This window comes from Thermobia domestica, chromosome 13 (genome assembly GCF_964235325.1).
Source record: "Thermobia domestica chromosome 13, izTheDome1.hap1.1, whole genome shotgun sequence".
Taxonomy (NCBI): Eukaryota; Metazoa; Arthropoda; class Insecta; order Zygentoma; family Lepismatidae; genus Thermobia; species Thermobia domestica.
Genome location: NC_137466.1, coordinates 677,049 through 697,297, shown reverse-complemented (window position 1 = coordinate 697,297; position 20,249 = coordinate 677,049). Strand labels below are relative to the sequence as shown.

General features: G+C 35.1%; 3 protein-coding genes across 12 annotated transcripts in view; all 3 read right to left on the bottom strand.

Annotated features, from left to right (window-relative positions):
* The window catches only part of LOC145667987 (uncharacterized), a 216,756-nt gene extending 198,837 nt beyond the window's left edge, over positions 1 to 17,919 (bottom strand). For 2 of the 10 annotated variants that reach the window (XM_081735421.1, XM_081735418.1), the window contains exons 1-2: positions 17,643 to 17,908; positions 591 to 1,102 (exon numbers count right to left, since the gene is read on the bottom strand). In XM_081735421.1, the coding sequence (XP_081591547.1) occupies positions 591 to 1,037 (447 nt within the window). In that variant the 5' untranslated portion in view covers positions 1,038 to 1,102; positions 17,643 to 17,908. Of the gene's footprint in view, positions 1 to 590; positions 1,103 to 17,171; positions 17,320 to 17,642 lie in introns of those variants that run through there. The other 8 variants (XM_081735425.1, XM_081735424.1, XM_081735419.1 and 5 more) reach the window with 7 other exon arrangements.
* On the bottom strand, positions 8,497 to 8,886 carry LOC145669084 (uncharacterized). The gene has a single exon (XM_081737436.1). The coding sequence runs from the start codon at positions 8,884 to 8,886 to the stop codon at positions 8,497 to 8,499; it is 390 nt and encodes a 129-aa protein (XP_081593562.1).
* On the bottom strand, positions 10,940 to 11,689 carry LOC145669081 (uncharacterized). Its single transcript, XM_081737435.1, has one exon. It carries the CDS (start codon positions 11,687 to 11,689, stop codon positions 10,940 to 10,942), a length of 750 nt encoding a protein of 249 aa, XP_081593561.1.
* Positions 17,920 to 20,249: the final 2,330 nt, after the last annotated feature.

Here is a 20,249-nt window from a genome sequence, read left to right as displayed (position 1 = left end):
TAAAGTAATCACAATAAGTGAAAGAATTCTGTAACGTCATATATAAAACTCGATAATTCGTGTAAGGATCTTATATATATATATATATAAGAAAAAAACTCGATAATTCTTTCGTGTGATCCACATTTGGTATCTTTAATTATTAAGGTGTTTTGTATATAAAATAATGTTCAAAACCGATATATAAATGAATATTAAAGTATCATGTTTATATCATGAAAACTTTTTGAGTGAGAGGGGAAAGATATAAATAATTCGGCAAGGTACTCTTCCCTGTAATAGGAAACGTATTACCAAATATTGACATTACGCAGAACCGTATAAGTATTTAATCCTGATTTTCAACCCTGGTGCAAGGAGGTTTCTACCAATATACATAATACCTTTGCATAATTATCTCAGTGCCGAACTGTCTTATCTTTTACAACGCTACGCATTAGGTTGCATTATTTATGTGTTCAAATGTTTGCGATTCCAATAATAGAATTTAAAATAAAGGAAAAATATATACTTAACTAAGTATCGCAAATGTTGAAAAGAAATATTTATACAAAACATATCCCAGATGAAATAAATGCATTAAAACGTACCTCAGGGCCATCCTCTTCGTCATCGTCCTTGTCTCCGATAGTGGCAAACATGTGACTGCTTGACCCTTCTGTGATGTTTGTAAGATCGGAAGATATTGGCATGATGTTACTGCGAAAATGTTTGGCATTTACAAAAGCATCAGCCGTTGGTAAACGCTTCACCAAACATATAGCTTTCGAAGATAGTTTCCAATCTGATATTGTTTCATCTTCTTTCCTTTGTAAATCGATATTCTCTCCTTCCGTTGCACTTTCTCGTTTCTTATATTCCACAAGTACTACAAGAGGGTCTTTATGGTCATTAGTGTTACTAGCACATAGCTTATAATCACATTCTTCAAATGACTCATTTTCTGTTTTCATTTCAACTTTAATAGGATCGTTTTCTGTTTTTATTCCAGTTTTATTATAGGCTAAGTTTAAATAATGTGAAGCCATTTTGATCATACAAAACTGTTCACGTCGGAGATTTGAAACCTTCAGCAGTTAATGTTCGAGAAAACCCAATAGATCTGAAACCAATAAGAAAAATATTATTCGCTTTAACAAAATTTATGAGCGGGCCGGAAGAGGACAGCGGTAACTGGAGCTTCAGGTGAAATTTAGTTAGTGGATTCAATTGTTTAAAATCACACTAGGGATAGAAAAAGTACTGAAAGGAGTACTTTAAAATATCCGAAATTTTACTACTACTTATACCAAAATATTGATAGACCTAAAAGCCGAAAATATAGAACTATACAGAAATGTGGAAATACTCACCAATATACGATTTTTTAAATTTTACCCCATGTCAAAGAAAAACCTAATATTTTCTTCTATTTACATACGAGATATTATAGGCATCTATCTTCTTTCTTCCATATCATTATACTTTTCTAATACATTATTATATTTTATCGAGATACGATACTTGCTTTTTTCTCTTTTCTTTACACACTGTATAGTTACCAATACTCGACGTAGATAACTGTTGCATGAGCACAGAAAACCCAAAACTAAAATATTTTCTACTATATTACTAGCTTATATTTTTAAAATTAAACATGACAGCAATGCTATACAAACTTTAGCGTATCTGAAAAATCGAGATAATCTAAATAGTAGCTATTATGTCACTTCGCATAACTATGCCTTATGTTGAAACTATGCACACAATTTGTTAAAGAAAAATACGGAATGACCTCAAGATGTTTGGTTAGACTGAATATGGTTAGCTTAGGTGAGGGCAAAGTGGCACTAGTACCAGTAGCCAGTGGGATTGTTCCCAGTGGACGGAAAATAAAAAATGAGGATATTCCAGGTTTTTTTTTCTCCTGGCATATAGCTGGGACCTGGGTGGAATTTATTTCCCTTTCTTTACTTTATTTTCCAAATTATAAGAACAATATAACTAAGTACTTTGATTTATTATCATTTACTTCTAAGTTTTCAATTATTTGGAGATTGAAAGATTAAAATTCGTTGACTGTACTTTATATAATTAATTAATAATACCAGTTGAACCTGCGCTCACTACACAGCGCATCATTCGCATATGAGCATAAATCTCCTCGTTCCTCACAACATCTGCGCATGTCCCTTTACAGACACAAGTGAAAGAAGTCTTGGAAAAAAAATCGGCAAGGCGTATCATAGAAGGGAGATTTTATCGATTTTTTCTCAATATCTCTCACCGTTTGCAAGATTTGAACCTACTTCCGGTCGGAGTGTCTAATTTTGCGCAGTATGTAATATGCAAACACATTACATACACAGTTAATTATAATGCCAGCTATATATGGTGTTCATTGGGCAAAACAATCGAAAAATATTCATCTTAGACTGGAGAAATGGTTGAGTTGATTTTGAGTTTAACGTCTCGTTCAGCAGCGAGGCTATATGAGACGTGGACCTAATGATTAACGTGGAATCCGAACCATATGAGCTCCCGCCGGGAATCGAACCCAGGCCTCCCACGCCAAAGACGCGTACGCTAAACGCTTAGCCCTGAGGAGCTCGGGAGAAATGGTTATCCATGAAACGAACGCCTGAGACATATGCAAGCCTTATATACAAGTGTATGGCGTTGGAATGTATAACGCTTAGGATATGATGCTTGTTCTTTTTTTAATTTCAACGTTTACAGTGTATCCTAAAAATGTAATAAAGAAATATTTTTTATATATTCTGTTTTTTTAAATATTCAATTAAAACTGGACAATCTACGTAAAATTTCCAATCGATCAGTGAGAACCTGTAGTTTCCGAGGTCTCATTCTCGAAAGGATTGACCACAAACATAAAGGTCCATAACATATAGTTTAAAAGAACTCGAAGATGGAAGCACCATTCACTTGCATTTATTTTAGAGAAGGCTTATTAAAATACAAAGGTTTTTGCAATAATATTATATCATAAACTTTATGAAAAAGATCTCGTTAACGTATTTACTTAAAGTACACAAATTTAAGATGTTTGTCTTTGTTAAACGTGAAATCACATATAACCGTAAATGAAAGATTTGAAAGCCAAAGTTATGGATTGAAGCGCAAGCGCTTTTAATTCCAGTTTGAGCTTTCTAATCGATAGATGATTCTTTAAGTTCCATTTCCATTTGCACTAGAAAGAAGCAAAATAATAACTTACAAATGATGAAAAGGAATCAGTTTGTAAAGTAATGTGAAAATTCTATAGAAATAGAAATGAAGTACCATAAATACACCTTGAACCAAGTTTAGTAATAGACGTCGGTCTGTCTGCTGTTTGAAAAAGATGTGCGTGTAGCCGATGGTGTCTGATAGGTGATTTTTCGTTCGAAGAATATCTACTTCAGTCTTAGGAAAAACTACATCATAAACAATCTCTGTGCAGTTTACTTGGCGAGATTAGTATGATATTCATTTATTTTATTGCATGTTAAACTTTAGAAACTGAGGTCTTTATGACAGTGGCGTAACAAAAACAGGTGAGGGCAGTGGACAATAAAGGAAGAAGACAACGGTAGTTGCCGCTTCAGGTGAAATTGAGTTAGTGGTTGGAATTCTTTGTGATCACACTAGGGATGTAAAAAGTACTGAAAGCAGTACTTTAAAATATCAGAAAATTTGCTACTTCTTATAAGGATATACCTAAATGCTAAAAATACATAAATGTACAGAAATTTCAAAATACTCACCACTATACGATTTTTAAATTTTACTCCTTGTCAAAGGAAAACCTATTACTTTCTTCTACTTGCATACGAAATATCATAGGCCTATAGGTTATTTCTTGCATATCATTATTATTTTCTTATACATTAATACATTTTTTTCGAGGCTTCCTTTTCACACAGCCCCGCACACGCCTTGCTATGACTCGGGTAGAGAGCACTTGTAGTTTGTAATGGCTGCCTAGCACAGCTTGGTGATTTTTTCCGCTGTAGTTGTTACATTATATATCCAAAAGCTGTATTTATACGCAAATCGTAAAAGAACTCTAATTTTTTTAACAATTACTTCTGGTGGTCCCATAGAAATATATCTAGGCCAAACGACATACTTTCATGTTGACAACCGCAAATCCTTCAGGGCTCAATAAGAAGGAAATTAGTAAAACAATTATATTTTTTCGTCAATTATTTCGAGTAGTGGGTCTAAAGAAAATCTGCACGTTTCTCTCTACCTTACAGGCAAACAAACATATATTATTTCCTCCTTTTACAAATGTTGGTTTGACTCAGACATGAGTGTTAGTACATTATATCATAGTTTCCTGATAATCTTCATCTCAAGTTCCTCTTTCTACGACAGTGAATCTTTCCTCCCGGAGCTACAACACTCCCGCAGGAGGTTTTTCCGATCGGACTGAAGTAGGGTTACAGGTGCTTTCACAGTGTTTCTTTCAATCTTAGAAAACTTCTCAACTCGTCATTACTACAATTAATTTTCCAATGACATATTAACACTGGGTATTAAAGACGTATGCGTACGGAGTGGCCGAATATACTGAGACTGTGCTCACATAAAAACATGTTTCCAATCAAGATATATCTTGTTTTCCTTCGTAATTGTACGAAGTTAGCAATCTTAAATTATACCGTGGATTTCATAGATCGGAATTTAGTTACTGGATGAAGAGGAAATCGTCCTTACTGTTCTGTTAGTGTTCTTGTCTGATACCGATTTTATCTCATCGTAGCACAAAAATGGCGAAAAAATATACCTGACAATATCATTCTCATAAATTTGGAAAAGGAATTTAGTGAACGTGCCAGCCGGTAATCTATTTGCTGCAGGGCATTTCACACACATCAATAGATTTGACCTAATTTTGCATACTGTATGACAGAACTACCAGCAGCATATTATTCCCTTTGGATTTATGAAAATTATTTGCGAGTGATTGATTGTAGGAATGAGGGGACCTCAGGAGGAATCTTTTCCAAGATATGCAATTAATAGGCTGATTTAATGACACACCAGAGCACGAGATTCGCAGTGTTTGAATCACAAGGCATTCGTGTTGTTTGGTAACACAAACTGATTTCTTTTTTATTTAGATATTTTCTATTGTACCAAGTATTTACACACAAATCATGAAAGAATTTATGTTTTAAACAATTATTCGTGCCGTTTTACCATACAGATACACAGCACAAGTAGTTGTAGCAGTAGGAGTAGTAGAAGGAACGGGTTAGAAGCCCCGTAGGTGTTGTATGGTTTCTGTTCTAGACATAAAATGTGCAAATTTAAGGCTTGGCCAAATGTTTTCGTACATCTTAGAATCTCTAGATTCGTATAGTAAAATTCCATCAAATTATTTCTGGTGGATCCCGTGAATTCCATCTATGCTAAGTAGAATTTTCTGATGAGAGCGAAACATTCTGGAGGATAATAAGAACCGTAAGAAGTACGAAATTTTTACCAGAAATACTAACTCAGAGTAGACTTTAATATACTTGACCCACCTACGCATCGACATGTAGGACCGCTTCAGCATAGTACTGTAAGATAGAGATAGGAACGGGTTAGCTTAACCTTAGGGTAGGTTTGACTCATTTTAGTTTTTTTTTTTTTCTGAGTGAGTATACAAGTTGGTGCAAGCATTGCAAAGTTAACCCCTAAGTTTATTTATAAACATGTCTAAATTCACGTTGCCACATTGTGAATTCAAAATTTTATACACTCACGTTGGTATATTTTCTTCTAGAAACACACTGACGGTTAAAAAAAAATAAGGGCTCAGAGATACAACATACAGGTTACAGATGCAAAATTAGACATTACTGCTGTATCGCCGGACCAACTTCAAAATCGTAAAAATTGACCGAATTGTACTGCATTCAGTTACATTTGGTTGGACTAAATTAAGTTACGTTAGATTACGTTATTAGGCATGCAGTTTTACTATACGGATAAACAGTATAAATAGTGGTAGTAGTATTAAGAGTACTGTTATAGTAGGAATGCGCAAATTCCCTAAAATATATTTTTCGAGAATATTCGCTGGGAATTATCCCAGAAAGATTTCAAAAAATGGGAATATTCCGGGAATGTATGTACAAACAAGAAGAAAATTGCATTCTATTGCTATATTATGATTTCTAATTAAAATTAGTTTTCTTTTATCAGAGTATATTTGTGACTGTTATCTCCAAAGGTTGTTTAAAACGTATATTCTGAACGGTATTATGTTATTTAATTGTATTTAGAGAATACGCATAAATGTATATTTACAAATATGTCTTATGCAAGTAAATACGTTGGAGATATTTGGTACAGAAAATCCAAATATTTTACACCGCTAAGCAGTATAAATTTACATGTTAGTGAATTTTCTAAACTTGATCCTACTACTGATATTGTAAACACATTAATTACTTATGTTATAAAGAAATTAAGTTATGTAACTACCACAAGATACGTCTGTCGAAAAATTCGTAAGGTTTCCAGTGTAAGTAATGGCCTATATACAGAATGTTGATTAAAGTACACTGTGCTTTGTTACTGTGTACTATTAAATCTCTAATTTAAGAAAATTATTTACAATATTTACGGTGTTACAAAAAATTTGCAATAACGCTTGCACATATACACACACGTAAAGAAGAAAACAAGTACTAATTAACATAGGTCCGGAAACGCCAGTACTAACGAAACATACTGAGATGCAACCCTCATTTTGATAATATTATATTTTAAATGTACATGTATTTACAGCTACAAAGATCCTATTATTCAATATTTGATTGTTCCTCAGAGAGCGAAATTCGAGTCAGAGACGACAACAACATGTATTACTAACGGTTATTCGATGTGTAGATACACAACTCTGTCTACAGAATTTCTAGATAACTTTACAATCTGGTTCGTTTTCATCATTTATAAATTAGTATTTTGATACTTTCTAGTACAAATAGAAATGGTAATTTAAAAATCATATTATTAATTAGTTAGGCTATATAAAGTACAGTCAGCAAATTTTATTCTTTTAATCTCCAAATTATTTAAAACGTAAATCATAATAAATGAAAATAAATTCCTTCCAGTGTTCATATCATGGAAAACACCCGGAAATATTCCAATTGTCCATCATAGGTAATAGTAGTACTGGTAGGAACGGGTTAGAAGTAGTGATGGGTAAATTCCCGGAAAGATATTTTTCGGGAATATTCCCAAATTGGGAATTTGTGTTTCAGGAAGATAATTGCATTATATTATATTACTATATTATGATTTCAAAGTTGAATTAATGTTTATATCACAGCATATTATTACTGTTGTCCACAGAGGATTCTTTAAAATGTATATTCTGAACGGTACTATGTTACTTTATTAACACTTTATTATATTTGGAAAGTACGCATAAATGTATATTTATTTACAATATACTCTATCAATTAAATATGTGTGAAAAAAATTATATAGTAACAGTTTAAATTTATATGTAAGTGGATTTGCTCAACTTGACTCTATTACTGATATTATGAACATATTAAATTTATAAATGTTATAAACCAATTACATTGGATAAATGCTACAAGATACATGTCTCACCAATTTATCAACATTTGCGCATACATATTTATGTTCACAAAATTTGCAAGATACTTACATATCTTTATATTTTAGCACGTAACATTGCCATACACGACCTTTCCTTCTACCTATTTTTCAAAATTCCATACGCTAATTCACATGTAAAAGAAGTCCGAGTACTTCTTCAGAAATTCGAGACAGAGAGAGGAAACAGACCGACGTCTATTACTAATGGTGGTTGTTGGCAGAGCACGCTTTTCTATACGAAGGAAATGCAGGATTTGAAAGTAAACTAATATCCGAACTGTATGTAAATATATTTTGCAGGCACTTGAAGATTACTTATAACATGATGTTGGACATAACACTCCTTTTCTATTACTAACATAAGTATTTCAGAGACAACTTCTTCGTTCTAGCACTACCGCCAGTTCACGTATCCAGAGTACATATATATATATATATAAGAAAGAGCTAACAAATGACAGTCAAAATTCGCACTGAGACAGTCTGCTTATTATTTTTTTTAACACTTCCTCCTAAACACACTGTCCTGCCATATTACTGCAGGAAACTCCCATATTTTTACGCAAACTTTGAAACCTTACCTTTTCAAATGCTTTGGTAAATATATCAGCTACCTGATTTTGACCCACAATATGCTTTACATCAATTTTGTTATTCACTCCCGTACAAAGTAGTATCTTATTTCGATGTGCTTTGACCTTTTGTGAAATTCTGGGTTTTTTGTGAATTTCACAGCCCTAGCGTTATCTACTAATAATACAGGTTTCTCACCAAATTTCACGCCCAAATACTGAACAATCGCTTTAGGCACATTAGTTCCTTCGCACCTTCACTCGCCGCAATGAATTCAGCTTCCGTTGTTGACAAAGCCACTGATTTCTAAAGGTGACTTGACCACGTTACTGCACTTCCTGCGAACACTGTAACTACGCCACAAGTAGACATTCTTGTTTTGATGTCTCCGGCATAATCCACATCACTGAAGGTTTTTAAACCCGTGGTGTTGTGTGATGAATACACTAGGCCATAGTCGAATGTACTTTTGAAGTACTTGAAGATTCTCTTAATCTTGATCCAATCCTCTTCTGTTGGCTGTTCAACGGCTCGAGCTGCTTGAGAAACTGCGAAAGTAATGTCAGGGCATGTTGCCACTGCCAAGTACATTAAGCATCCTACAGCTTCACGATATGGAGTTCCTTCTTTTATCGGCTTTGTACTACCGCCGCTACTCCTATCGGATGGTGTTGCAACTGAATTTCCTTCACTCATGTTAAATGTTTTGAGAATGTTTTTGGTATATGCTCGCTGACTTATAAAAATCTCCTTTTCACTACGCTGGATCTACATACCCAAGAAGCTATTAGGTTCATCAGTAGTAATTTCAAATGTATTACTCAACTGCTTTAAGAAATGGTCGATTTCATTAGAATCACTTCCTACCACTAATCCATCATCAACATACACCAAGACAATTAACTTTTTTTCATTTCGTTGTCGAACGAACAAACAAGGATCAGCAGCACTCACTTTCGTTCCTTGTTCTATCATAAACTTTACGAGTCGTTCGGTCCAACATCTTGGTGCCTGCTTTGGGCCATACAAGCTCTTCTTCAACTTGCACACTCTACTACTTTTATCGTCGTATCCTTCCGGTTGCTTCATGTACACTTCTTCATGAAGTACCCCATTCAAAAATGCAGTTTTCACATCAATCTGTTTAATATGTAGTCTTTCCGTTGCTGCGACTACAAATACAGTTCTTATTGTATCATACCTTGCTAAAGGGCTAGATGTCTCTTCATACTCTATGCCTTCCTTTTGCGCGCAACCTTTAGCTACGAGTCTCGCTTTGTACTTTTGTACAGAACCATAAGTGTTCAGTTTTCTTCTGTATACCCATCTGTTTGTTATCACTTTAGCACCATCTGGAAGCATCACTAAGTCCCACGTATCGTTCTTATTTAATGCCTCCATTTCTTCTTTCATAGCCTGAGACCACTGTTCCTTGTTGGCTGACTGCATGGCTTCTTTATGTGATATTGGTTCCCCTATTTCACTTGTTGCTATATACGCTGAACCCATAACGAACTCACCAGAAGTCATCCAGGCCGGTTTCTTTACTTCTCTTCTTAGTTGTTTGGTGGGTTGATCTTCCGCGTTTTCTGCCTCGCTTTCAAAGTTGGAGTCAGTACACGGTATCTCTTCCTTCAGAATCGGATCATTATCCAGGATAGATTTTTCCTTTTGGGTACAAACTTCTGCAACCAATTGTTCCTTCTGATCTGGAACCACTTCTAAGAAATCAGTGCAAGTATTTTCTGGCTTGAAGTACACGTCATGTGACAACACAACACGTTTCTTTGAAGATGTATACTTTGTATCCATCTTTCTCATTCAGTTATCCAACCATATACCCATGAATACTTTTGTTGTCGAACTTTTTACGAAACTTCTTTGGAATATGCACGTAGCATTGCGAACCAAAGACTTTAACATGGTCAAAAACCATCACTTTGGTGCCGTTCCACAACTCACTTGGTGACTTTCCTGTTTGAGGGTTCTTTCCTGTGTGATTTAAAACATACACTGCCGTTTCACACGCTTGAGGCCATAAGAACCTAGGTAAACCACTTACTGAAAGCATTGACCTCGCCAGCTCAACAATGGTTCGATTTTCACGTTCTGCAACTCCATTTTGCTCTGGTGTATACGGTGCAGACAAAACTGGTGTTATTCCACGCTCCCTTAGAACAGCTTTTACGTCTTCACAGTCGAATTCTTTGCCACCGTCACTTAGGAACAGTTTAACAGTATGCCCCGCCGTCGATACTTCATTTAGAAATATTTTCAGGCATCTCACCACTTCATTCTTTTGTTTAATGAAAAATATTCTGCGATATTTACTGTAATCTTCCGTGAAGCACACGTAATACTTAAACCCTTGTACACTGTCCGTTACATTGGACCATTTACATCTGCATTTATTAATTCACCCACCCTTTGTGGCCTGTTATGTCTTACCCTCAACGGTTTCTTATGTGCTTTTCCGAGCACACAACCATCACAGAAACTTTGAGTATCTTTATCACTCACTTCTATGTTTGCCTGCTGAAGAATGTTTTTAACATGTCTTTTATCTTGATGCCCAAGACGCTCATGCCACAACGGTAACGTTTCTTTGGTTGTTGCAATGTTCACTTCAGCCGGTTCACACGGAATAACCACTCGAATATGCATGATATACGTGTTTTGTTTCCACTCACCTGTCGCAATGACCTCGTTATCACGACATAATGTAACTTTGTGACTGTCTATCGATGCACTAATATTGTTTTGACGTGCTGCGCACAGAAAATAAATTCTTTTCTATTTCCGGTACGTGCCACACATCTTGTAGATAACCTGGAATCCATTTACCGTTCACGAACCGTTCAATGTTTACTTGACCTGTTTCGTTCGCCAACACTTTTTCTTTGTTTGCTAATGTCACACTTACTGGAACAGCAAACTTCTTATACGAAGCAAAATAATGTTTATTCGCAGTCATATGATTTGTTGTTCCTGAATCACAAACCCATGAATCTTCTTGCACTGCACTACTAGTCGCAGATAACGCTGCTCCACTCTGATCACCTCTGGAAAAGGCCCCCAAGGAAGTTGCACTTTCAGTTCGCTTTTTCCTATCTGCCTTCTTCTTTTTACAGAATTTCTGAAGATGGGTTGTCGACGAACAATAATAACATTTCTTACGCGTTTTGTTTTCATTCACATTCTCCCTTGCACTTTCATGCACATTCTCTTTTACACGACTGGTAAGGTTTTTGCTTCGTTTTCCTTTCGCGTATCTTTGAGCAACAAATGCAGCATTTTCTGATAACGATACGGTTTGTAAACGTTTTTCTATGGTACACAACTTTTCGGTTAAGTTTTTCGTAGTCCGCTCACTATCACTCATTGATTCCCAGACATTATTAAACTCCCGATACTCAGAACCAAATGAATTAAGTATTCTTCCATGTAACAGTTCAACCGGTATGTCGTGCGATCCCCTTCGTCGTAATTCACTGTTCATGTCCGATACAATATCTCCGCTTTCGATACGTGAGCAGCCATATCCATTTCTGGATCGCGTTTTAAATTAAAAAACTCTGTCATTAGCATACTTATCCTTTGTATGTTTGACTGTTCATACAACACTAACAAGTTTGTCTCATATGTCCTTGGCATTTGTGTAAATTAACACTAAATCCGCCACCTGTGTACTCAGTGCACTAGCAATTAACGCCGCTGCTTTCGCATTGTCCCGTTTCCATACTTGTAGCGCCTGCAGTCCCTCTGCCTTTTGTTCCGCAGATACTTCTGGCCATGTCCTTGAACAATCAACTATTGACATAAGTTCATATTGTTGAAAATGCATTTTCATCTGCGACTCCCATTGACAACAGTTGGATTGCCCAACCAACTTTTCAATTTTAATTTCCGGTCCCGCCATTTTCGACAATTCAATCCACTAGTCCACCTTTGTGTAATTGTTTGACACTTACTGTTCACCACGAAACACGTTGTCCCGTACAGCAATCTAGTCACAAACACGTAGGAAAAACTTCTTACCGGTACATATTTTTTTTTTAGTTACCACAGTTCACACTTTGAGTATTTTTACAATCGAACTTCCTGCATTTTTGCTGGGCCCATAACCTTTTGGCAGAGCACACTTTTCTATACAAAGCAAATGTAGGATTTGAAAGTAAACCGATATCTGAACTGTATGTAAATATATTTTGCAGGCACTTGAAGATTACTTGTAACATGATGTTGGACATAACACTCCTTTTCTATTACTAAAATAAGTTTTTCAGAGACAACTTCTTCGTTCTAGCACTACCGCCAGTTCACGTATCCAGAGTACATTGCGGTTCGTAGACACCTTCACCCTCAATACATATATATATATATATATATATATATATATATATATATATATATATATATATATATAAAGAGAACTAACAAATGACAGTCAAAATTTGCACTGAGACAGTCTGCTTATTATTTTCTTTAACAGTGGTAGAGGGATTACTAATAGTACTTCATTTCTATTTCTACATAATTCTAAATTACTTTACAAAATGGTTCCATTTCATCATTTGTAAATTAGTACTTTGTTAACTTTGGCTGTTCTTTAGCATTAGCACCTACTTTTTTGCGATATTCAATTTCCATGCGTTTGTTTTATGGTTTCATACGTTAAATTACGTTACCAACGTTAAATTCAGACAGCGTTGCAGAGCGAGCGTTAGCGAATGAAGGCGGGTTAGAGCCCCGCATGGCACATTTTTTTCTATCTAGTGATGGATAAATTCCCGGGAATATATTTTTTGGGAATATTCCCAAAATGGGAATTTATGTTCAATCAGAAAGAAAATTGCATTCTATTACTATATTATGATTTCAAAGTGGAATTAATTTTTATATCACAGCATATTATTACTGTTGTCCACAGAGGATTCTTTAAAATGTATATTCTGAACGGTACTATGATACTTTATTAACAGTTTATTATATTTAGAGAGTACGCATAAATGTATATTTATTTACAATATGTTCTATCATTTAAATATGTGCGACAAAATATATAGTAACAGTTTAAATTTATATGTAAGTGGGTTTGCTGAACTTGACTCTATGACTGATACTATAAACACATTAAATTTATAAATGTTATAAACCAATTAGATTGGATAAATGCTAGAAGATACATGTCTCACCATTTTATCAACATTTCCGCATACATACTTTTGTTCACAAACTTTGCAAGATACTTAGGGCCGTATGCATAGTTATTCTGCGGGCTACTTAGGGGCTACGTACGGGGCACGTGATAATTTGCGTTGCAGAGTTCTCCCGCAGGGTCAAACAAGCCCGCAACCTCACCGTAAGTCAAGGGGATGGTCAGGGGTGCTTCAACGTACCCTTTGCTAGCCCGTAGCAGTTTCTGTTGTTGTACAAAATGCATATGCTCCGTGCTGACAAAATATCTGAGTATGCTAGCGAGTTTACCGAATTGGTTGAGCTGATTAAGCTATAATAAATGACATATATTGATGGGAACCAATTTTAAAATATATACCAATTTCTGACAGAAGATTGCTGGATATTTTGCTTCCGTTCGTACAAATATTGAATACAAGATCAAAGGGTAGACTAACAACTTCTACCTGAAATAAAATAAGCGAGATACTTGTTACAATATTGGTACCGTAGTAGATTTTAGATTAGATTGTAGATTAGCTTAAGAATTGATTTTACGAGACCAGTGGTGATTTCAAGGATCGGCCGGGGGGGGGGGGATTCTCCCCGAGAACCGTGACATTCCCTCAGGACCACATAATCTATCTCGTGCTCAATGTGAACAGCAGTAGGCCTATACTGAAATCGCCACCACACACACACACACAAAAAAATTGGAATCATCACTGATGGGAAAAATTGATTGAACAATTACACATAATTCATCGTGAAAATGTTATTCTAATGTCTTTTACATCCTTTTCCCTGTTGGTGTTAGCCTATATTTCTCAGTTAGCATAGGTAAAGTTGAGGAGCGCTACCATCCCTTTTTTCCACTTATGATCTAACGTCTTCTGCATTGTTGGTTTCTTACCTGACCACCAGCTGCGTACACGTTTATAATATGCTTGCAAACTTATATGTTATAAATATATAAGTGCGAAAAACCATACCCAACACAAGCCAACACAAGTTTCCATTTATTCCGATTCCAAGCTGAGCACAATTTGAGGGATAACGCGTGATTTTGTCCGCGAAAGCAGGCACATTGGCGATGGTGGTGTGTGTATAAGCAAAGACAAGTGGAAATCATCGACCTCCTGTTTTGCGCTGTAATTGCTCAAAGTATGCATCGGTTCATATGTACCTGTGATTATGGAAACACTGTTAAGAAGTTTGGCTCATAATTATGCAATTATAATGCAAAACTAGGTTCTAGTTACCACCAACTACAGATTGATGCATATTTTTTTATATACTACTCTGATCATTATTCGAGCAAACAGTTCTACCAAATTTTGACACATTTCTTACATTTTCAGGTTAGGTTAGAGTTTTGTATTTCTTTTAGCAAAGAATGGACTATACGAAGAGCTCCATTACTACTTGCAGATTGACTTCAGGAGGGCTCAGTATAAATAGAGTGTGAGTGTATGGCATACAAACTACAGTACGCAAGATACGAATCAATTTGTGCTATGTGGCTAAAAGCACGAATGCTACCTAACCGAGTTATGGTAGGAGCGCATCAGGGGGCCCCGAGTGATAGTGAGCGGGTGCGTCCATAGGGAGCAGGTGCGTCAGCGATGGGGTATACGTATATACGAGGATAGTGCAAGAGCACACACATACAATCATTATCACTAAAATTCATTTTAATATGCTGCCATTGATGGTAATTACTTATATTTACTCCCTCATTCCTTCACGAAAAATGTAGGGCTTCACATCGTATTTTACCTATAAATTTTCTATTTCGTAGAAGTGGTTGCTCGAGTGAACCCCTCATTCGCTTACACGTATAACCACCATCGCAAACTCGCCCGTTCCCTACGCACATACCTCGACTATAGCCCTCCAGTCTCACCTTGGCATGAACCGTAATAGATGCAAAAAATTGCTTGTAATAAGCAGCTTGCATAGTTTGGTGCGTGGTTTTGAGACGTGTGGCTTTCACTATATGTATGTATGTGTCTTATACAATTGTACGCAATTGGATGATAACACTCTAGGAATAAGTAGATAAGAAGTTTTACGCTATTTGCATGAAATTCCCCCCCCCCCTTCCCAAAATACTGTATTTATAGGCATAACTTTTATACCCTCCTAAAGTTATCTTTTACTGGCAAATTTGTTTACAAAATATTCTCAAAAATACTATGGGCTGATTTTGTCCAAAGAAAAAAGAAGTACAGTGTACATGTAATTTATTTCTAGTGGGATCTCTATTGTAAAGCTACAGTCTCACACGTTTTCTAGCTACATATCCTCCTTATTTCTTTTTGCGAGTTAATAGACTTTACCTAAAAATTAGAAAAAGAACTGTATTCGTAATCTACACCGTTATTTTTCCACTTTTCTATATCCTTTTCATATCTTTTTGAGAGTTAACAGACTTTATCTGAAAATTAAAAAAGAACTGTACGCTATTCCTAATCTACGCCGTTATTTTCCCGCCTTTGCAAGAACAATGTTCAGAACATTTATTTCATTTTTTGATATAGCATACATTGTATCTATGCAGTTGCTGCTTCCATGTTAATGTCTTATTATAGTAGAATTGAGTTTCGAGGTTTTACCTTAAACTTTTTTTTGAGGATATTTTAGCCTCGCTCGAGGTGTGGCTAGACCAATCAGCCCTCAGTGTTAACCGTACCTGAGGGATCACTTTGGAAGCTTTATGCATTGCACAGTCAAGGGGAAGGTTGAGGAAGCCCACAGGTACGGTTCGTCTAGGGGACCCCTACGTGGTCGACTATGCATATGGCCCTTACTTATCTTTATATTTTAGCACGTAACTTGCCATACACGACCTTTCATTCTACCTGTTTCTTGAAATTCCATGCGTTAATTCACATGTAAAAGAAGTCCGAGTACCTCTTCAGAAATTCGAGTCAGAGAGAGGAGACAGACCGACGTCTATTACTAACGGTGGTTCAGGGTTTATTAATAGTACTTCATCTCTATTTCTACATAATTCTAAATTACTTAAAAAATGGTTCCATTTCATCATTTGCAAATTAGTATTTTGCTAATTTTGGCTGTTCTTTAGCATTGTGGGCCAGCTTTTGCACCTACTGTTTTGCGATATTCTATTCCGATGCGTTTTTTTAATGTTTTCATACGTTAAATTACGTTACCGATATTAAATTCAGACAGCGTTGCGGAGCGAGCGTTAGCGAATGAAGACGGGTAAGAGCCCCGCATGGCACGTTGTTTTCTATATTCGTTGCCAAAAATTGACTTTCTTTTCTCAAATGAATCACTTCCACTAACCTTTCCGTTTTATATAAATCCCTTACTGCCTTAAAAAAATATGGTTGATACTTCCTTGACTACTTGAACATCACTATCAACTCATTTCTTCCGTAAATCATCCTACTTTTTGCTAGTTTTGGCCTTCAATATCAAACAATTGCCCTACTTTTTAGTGCAAACGGAAACGGAACTTAAAGAATCAAATTTTTAGTTATATAAAGTACCGTCCAATAATTTAAAATTTTTTAACCTCCAAATTCTTTAAGACCTAGAAGCAAATCATAATATATTAAAGTAATTGGTCATATGGTTCTTATAATTCGGAGGATAAAGTAAAGAAATGAAAATAAATTCCTTCCCGGGAATTTATAGGCCAGGGAAAAAACCCGGGAATATTCCCATTTTTAAATTCCTTCCCACCGGGAATACTCCCACTGCCCATCACTATTTCTATCTTCGTTACCAACAATTCACTTTCTTTTCTCACATAAATCACTTTCACTTACCTTTCCGTTTTGTATAAATCCCCTACTGCCCTAAAAGAAAAAAATGTGTTCTATACTTTCTTGACTACTTGAACATCATTATCAACTCATTTCTTACGTAAATCATTCTATTTTTTGCTAGTTTTGGCCCTCCAATTCTAAACAATCACCTTACTTTTTAGTGCAAATGGAAATGGAACTTAAAAAATCATATTATTAGTTATATAAAGTACTGTCAAAGAATTTTAAATTTTTTAACCTCCAAATTCTTTAAAACCTAGAAGTAAATCATAATATATTAAAATAAAGTAATTAGTCATATAGTTCTTATAATTTGGAAGATAAAGTAAAGAAATGGAAATAAATTCCTTCCCGGGAATTTATAGGCCAGGAAAAAAACGGGAATATTCCCATTTTTTAAATTCCTTCCCACCGGGAATATTACCACTGGGGTTTTGTTCTCGATATAATATGGGCAAATTAAAGACTTACGCAATTTTTTCTGTACATTTTACAACCTAAGGATCCGTTCCGCACAGTAAAACAAGAGTACCTCTCAGCAAAAGTCCACCCGCCTCCACATACAGCACCGCTTACAACATAGAAACAATAAACACACGCTGTTACCAGGTCTGGATATTAAAAAGTATCGAGGTTATGCTACAAAGGTATTGGATTTGAACTAGTTGTAGCCCCAATGTAAAAAATGAATTAATTTGCAGCTACCGTATACACTTTTATGAATCATATATATCCTTATCGATTTGGAATACATAGAGTTGGAATTATGTCAGATATATGGGTTGGCCGCGGTTATGTTGTAATGCAAACTCCATACTACCTCGGGAGTAGTAGAACTGCAATGAACTTAAAATAAAATGAGAAAGTCTCTGATTTCCTACCTGACATGTTTGCTTAACTGAATTTTGACCGGAGGGTAGTTACAAACATTTTTTGAAAACAAAAGCACGGTGGCAGTGATCAAAAACTAAATACTCAAATCTCAAACATCCCATTCGTAAAAATGTTTAATACTTATTTCAATAAGTTTGTTACCAATCCTGATGATAGCAAACACACTATACAATAAAAACTACATACTCCAACAATTTTAAGGACTCAATACCAATTCTAAATAACTAATTTATGTTTTAATCATTTTCTATATTATCAAAAAAAACGTCTAATAGATGCAAAATATTAATCTTTCTGTTATTTCATTTCTTGTAGACTTCACATATAGTCAATATCAGACATTATTAGCCACGCATGCCTAGTATCCAGCTTTTCACATTGCTTTACTTGTCAGAAGCCAACAAAACAGGAAACCACACTCAGCAGTCCGCATACGTTAAAATGAACAACGACCGGAAAATCATAACTAACATAATTAGCTCTGGCTCTTAAATTTTCCTCTTCAGTCCAAATATAAAATCATTTTCGGTATCAAGGAGAATCAATCAATAGGAAAAGCAAAGAAAAACGCATTTATTATTACACATATTTATTCAATTTAATTTAAAATGTAAATATTCCAATTTTTAATCATGTTCTAATAGAAACATAAACTACAGGCTTTCTATTATTCCATTTCTTGTTGACTTCACATATAGTCAATATCAGACATTATTAACCTTGCATGCCTAGTATCTAGCTTTTCACATTGCTTTACTTATCAGAAATTAACAAAACAGGAAACCACACTCACGAGTCCACATACGTTAAAATAAAAAAGACCGGAAAATCATAACTCACATAATTAGCTCTGGCTCTCAAATTTTCCTCTTCAGTCCAAATATAAAATCATTTTCGGTATCAAGGGGAATCAGTCAAGCGGAAAAGAAAGGAAAAATACTTTTTTTATTACACATATTTATTCATTTTAATTTAAAATTTAAATATTCCAATTTTTAATCATGCACTAGTAAAAACATAAACTTCAGACTTTCTATTATTCCATTTCTTTTTGACTTCACCTGTAGTCAATATCAGACATTATTAACCTCGCATGCCAAGTATCCAGCTTTTCACTTTCCTGTAGTTATCAGAAGGCAACAAAACAGGAAACCACTCTCAGCAGTCCGCATACGTTAAAATTAAAAACGACCGGAAAATCATACTTCACATAATTAGCTCTGGCACTCAAATTTTGTTCTTCAGTCCAAATATAAAATCATTTTCGGTATCAAGTAGAATCAATCAAGCGGTAAAGCAAGGGAAAACACATTTATTATTACACATATTTTTTGAATTTAATTTAAAATTTAAATATTCCAATTTTTAGTCATGCTCTAATAAAACCATAAACTACAGGCTTTCTGTTATTCCATTTCTTGTTGACTTCACATATAGTCAATATCAGACATTATTAAGCTCGCATGCATAGTATCCGGCTTTTCACATTGCTTTACTTATCAGAAACCAACAAAACAGGAAACCACACTCACGAGTCTGCATACGTTAAAATGAAAAAAAAAGACCGGAAAATCATAACTCACATAATTAGCTCTGACAAGTGGCGTATTTAGGGGGGGGGGGGCTTCCGGGCTTAAGACCCAGCCCGAAATCTTACTTACTATAGTAAAGTATATGAAATGTCTTGCAGAATTTTCACATTTTCAGGCAAAGCTCCCCCGATATTTAGCAAAGCCCTCCCCGAAACAAATTCGTAAATACGCCACTGGCTCTGGCTCTCAAATTTTCCTCTTCAGTCCAAATATAAAATCATTTTCGGTATCAAGGAGAATCAATCAATAGGAAAAACAAAGAAAAACGCATTTATTATTACACATTTATTCAATTTAATTTAAAATTTAAATATTGCAATTTTTAATCATGCTCTAATAGAAACATAAACTAGAGGCATTCTATTATTCCATTTCTTGTTGACTTCACATATAGTCAATATCAGACATTATTAACCTCGCATGCCTAGTATCCAGCTTTTCACATTGCTTTACTTATCAGAAACCAACAAAACAAGAAACCACACTCACGAGTACACATACGTTAAAATTAAAAAAGACCGGAAAATCATAATTCACATAATTAGCTCTGGCTCTCAAATTTTCCTCTTCAGTCCAAATATAAAATCATTTT

Coding starts and splice junctions, on each gene's coding strand:
- LOC145669084 (XM_081737436.1), bottom strand. CDS start 8,886: ATGAGTGAAGGAAATTCAGTTGCAACACCATCCGATAGGAGTAGCGGC.
- LOC145669081 (XM_081737435.1), bottom strand. CDS start 11,689: ATGAACAGTGAATTACGACGAAGGGGATCGCACGACATACCGGTTGAA.